The 4,332-nt window shown below is 41.0% G+C and overlaps 1 protein-coding gene across 1 annotated transcript in view; it reads right to left on the reverse strand.

The window, feature by feature from the left end:
* Positions 1–1,036: 1,036 nt before the first annotated feature.
* The window catches only part of Ywhaq (tyrosine 3-monooxygenase/tryptophan 5-monooxygenase activation protein, theta), a gene marked incomplete in the record, with an annotated part of 34,265 nt that continues 30,969 nt past the window's right edge, over positions 1,037–4,332 (reverse strand). The window contains 2 exon segments of the mRNA XM_005404398.2: positions 1,037–2,117; positions 4,238–4,332. Of these exon segments, the coding sequence (XP_005404455.2) occupies positions 2,058–2,117; positions 4,238–4,332 (155 nt within the window).

Consider the following 4,332-nt stretch of genomic DNA (forward strand, 5'->3'; position numbering starts at 1 on the left):
GAGAACAAGCAGCTTAAGGAAGCTACTTTGCCAATTCGTAACTCATTGCTTTATTCATCATTTTATTTTTTTATTTTAATTTTCTTGAGACAGGGTCTCGCTATAGTTTAGGCTAGCCTCAAACTTGTGGCTATTCTCCTGCCTCTGCCTCCTCAGTGCTGGGATTACATCTATTTTATTTTTAAAACATGATATTTTCCCCAATTCAGTGTTCTTCCTATCTTGCTGAAAATTTTTTTTTGATTTCATGGTACTAGGGATTGAATCTGGGGAATCCCAAGCTACATCCCACTTACCCCCCTTTTTAAATTTGATTTTTTGAGATAAGATTTCACCAAGTTGCACAAGCCTTGAACTTGTGATCCTTCTGCTCCAGCCTCCTGAATAGCTGGGATTACAGGCATGTACTACTATGTGCACCTAGCTTATGGAAATTTTTATTAGAAAGTCCCATTAACCTTACTTAAATGGGCACTCCCAAAGGCATTACTGAATTCTACCTTTTCATTTTCCCTCAGAAAGCCTGGTTTCACACTCACGTTTTAGGAGATCTAAAGGAAAAACCTGCACAGTTCATCGATAAAGATTATCTTCCGACTTAAAAATTAGCTTTCAAATCAACACTTAGGATGGATTAGCAAAACAGTCATACAATATGATGATTAAAATGTATTGTTTGAAACTCACTAGTGGTAAAACTGAACTTTTCCAGGAAGAATACTGTTTGATAACTGAAACACAATTCTACCACCTGCCAAGGCTCTTCTAGTTTTCAAATGTCCACTCAACACTCAGACAGATACCATTTACAGTGCATCTCAGCAAGAGATAGCCGCAAGCAACTGATCCATGGCAAACAGCGTAAGAAACACGCTCTATGTTACATGTTGCCAGGCATCCTCAGACAAGCACACCACAACGAGGAGGTATGGGCACCAAAAATACTCTACGCATAAAATGAAGTCAAGGGTCAATAAGCTCCAGGAAGTAGCAAATTCACCTGTCCTTTATGCAATACTTACAAAGCCATAGGAAATGGTTTTATAAAATGTAACTTTATTTTATGTTACTCTGCTGTTACACAGGGCATAACATTTTCACAAGGCTTTTTTGGGACTACAGTCAATGATTAGCAACACACAGTAGTGGTCCAACTCTAAGAAACAATCACTAGACAAACTGGACACCCTCTCACATGTGCACAAATCTGCATGGAAAAGTACTAAACTTTTAGACTTGGACTCATGTACTTAAATTTATTTCCCCTTTCTAGTGTATTAAGAAATGACATGCATTTTAATTTGCCAAAAGCAATGCTTGGATTCTGGCAGCAACATGCTACTTCTATTACATAGTAAAGTGAATACCAGAACTACAAAGGCAAGAGGTGTAAGTGAATTTTTATTGGGAAGGGAAGTTGTCAACTTAAACAGCAGCAAATGAAGTGAATAAGGAAACTTCTGTTGTCACAGACCGACACAACCTCCATCCAACTCGATTCAGGAGGCTTTTGAATTTGCGATCCCCAGCCCAGAGACACCACGTCCTTTCCCGTTCAATCTAATACTTCTGGATTCCTACCGAAAAGGAGCACAGCAGGAGGATGGAAAAGCTGCTCACTGAAAGGAAACCCCAAAGGAGAGAAAGGGAGGGAATGTAGAAATTAAGAAGTTATGTAGAACACTCTTTAAATTGTAATGAACTATTTTGTCATCTTATCTCCACAGTAATACAAAACATAGTCACTGCAGAACTGGTTCAGATTACTTAAATACCAGATACATTTTTAGTCCTCTACATAAGTGTTGGAAGTTACTTATGTTTATATGAAATGAAGCTATTAATACTTTTCTACAGCAGTAACTGCACATCAGGAAGGCCAAGACAAACACAAACCAAGGAATGGAGTTTTCCCAAAGCTGCAGTGTGAAAAGACTAGGAACGGCCGCCTCCATACACACAAACAGGTTCTTTGCTATAGGAAATCCAAGTGGAGTAAGGAATGGAGATGTGTAAAAAGGTTTCTTGTCGGAGGAAGGATGACACCGTGTGTGCACTTAGTTCTCGGCCCCTTCTGCCGCGTCACATTCTTCTCCTGCGCTGTCTGATGTCCATAACTGGAAAAGAGGAATCCCACTCAGTTACCGCGTCTATAGCAACCATCACGAGTCTTCCCGGCTGGTATCAAAACAGAACTCTGACAGATGTAAATTCCTCGAGCAGAGGTTGGGTAAGACAGAAAGCTCTGTCTCACAACTCCAAGGACTACCCAACTCCCTCCTCCCATCCCCCACACCATTCACATTTTCAGTTTATTTTAAAAGTACTGTCATTTCAGAATCAACAAGGCAGCACCCTTGGAACCTAATGTTCTTTCCATTCCCAGAAGCCCACTGCTTTTCTTGACAGCACTACCAAAATATAATTTATAAGACTAATAAGGCAAAAATTGTTTGCAGGAAGGGGACAATCACAGCCAGGTTTTCCAAGTACGCAACGGGCTAACATCTAGGAAGAGCAGGGGACTTATTTTGTGCCGCTTGAAGAGCTACAGCAGTGGGTGGCAGAGGCCGTGAGGAGCAGCACGTGTCTACCCACGTGAACACACAGGGACCATCAAGCAGGCAGAATGCTAAAAATAACAAAAACACACCCAAGGAGCTGATTTCAGAGTGGGAAGGAAGTGAAAACGGGAAGTCAATCTTCATTAACCAATTAAAAAATGGATTTTATCAGACCGACACTACTGTTTTAGAAAAGCCAGAATCTTACATAATCTTTAAGTTATTGTTAATGTACTAAAATTTTAAAAAATAAAATAAAATAGAAAGCAAACACTCCTGGAGAATAACTGTGTCAGACAGAAAACAAACTAGTTCAAAAGACAATCAGTTCCAAGATGCATCTGGGAAGTGGTCTAATCAGCCAGTCTACTCTTCTCCCATGGAGCTGTTGATTACTCGACTGTCCCCTCACAACTACTGGGATCTCTCAGGCCTAAGAATACAGTGTGCTGGGCCGGGTAGAGCAGACCTGTAACCTCAGCATTCTAAGAGACTGGGGCAAGAGACTGGGTGGACCAATCCCAAACATCTCAAAAAATTTGGAGAGCCCATCTCAAAAAAATGTTTTAAAGGGCTGAGGATGTAGCTTAGTGCAAAGGCCCTGGGTTCAATCTCCAGTTTAAAAACAAACAAACAAACCAATCTATTCCTTTCATTTTCTGTTACGTCTAAGATATTACCTATCAAATTTACTTGGACAATGAGAATATTATGTAGCTGGGTATAGTGGTGCATGCAAGAAATCCCTGCACTCCTAGGGAAACTTAGTGAGACCCTGTCTCTTCCTGAGAGAGGAAAGTAGGCGAGGGACGCAACTCAGTGCAAAGGCCTTGGTTTCAACCCCCAGTACCAGGGTGGTGCTGATGGTGAACAATAAAAAGCTCACACTGTACCCTCTCTCAGTCACTTCCTGCTGTAGTTTGGTCTCAAGTGTTCACTAAAGGTCTATCTATTAAGGCCTGGGCCCTAGCTCATGATGCTTGTTGGAGGCAGTGGGACGTTTAGGAAAAGGTAAGTAACTTGGGGCACAACCTTGAAGGGGACTTTGGGACCCAAGCTACTTCCTATCTCTCTCTGTTTTCAGGGGCACCATGATGTGAACAGATTCTCCTCTACCATGTACTTCTGCCATGGTGAAACCCTGGCCCAAAATAAACCTTTTCTCCTTACAAGCTATTTACTGCAGGTATTTTGTGACAGTGATGGAGAGCTAACACTTTCCTGATCAACAAAGAAAACAAAAGTTTGGGCCTAGAGGAGATGGAGTAAATTTAGATACACACCTACTCCTTAGGAAATGCTTGCAAACACCGTGAGTAATTCAGAAAGTAAACTTTTTATTAGAACAAGGTGTTCATGTAATTGTAGGAAGGCTGGCAGCCATCAAGCCCCTAACATGGAACAGCTAATTCACCAGAAGAAAGGAAATAAAGCTATAAAAACAATCTCTACAGTGACAATTTATCAACATCTTCATCCCAAAGAAAGAGCAATTTCACCAGTTCCTACAAGCTTGGCAATCTGCTAGAATGCTTATTTACCTCCAAGATCTGTCTGCAAATTTCACTTTTAGATCTATATACTCATTTTCTAGGAAAGGACAGCTCTTATGTAATTGCCTCCCAAAGATGCTTTCATTCCTGAAAGGAAACAGTTAGGAGCACACCACTCACTGTTAAGTTGTCTCTGAGCAACTGCATGATGAGAGTGCTGTCTTTGTAGGAGTCTTCATTCAGTGTATCAAGCTCTGCAATGGCCTCGTCAAAAG

This window comes from Chinchilla lanigera, unplaced genomic scaffold (assembly GCF_000276665.1).
Source record: "Chinchilla lanigera isolate Chin_1 unplaced genomic scaffold, ChiLan1.0 scaffold00086, whole genome shotgun sequence".
In the NCBI taxonomy this organism is placed as follows: Eukaryota; Metazoa; Chordata; class Mammalia; order Rodentia; family Chinchillidae; genus Chinchilla; species Chinchilla lanigera.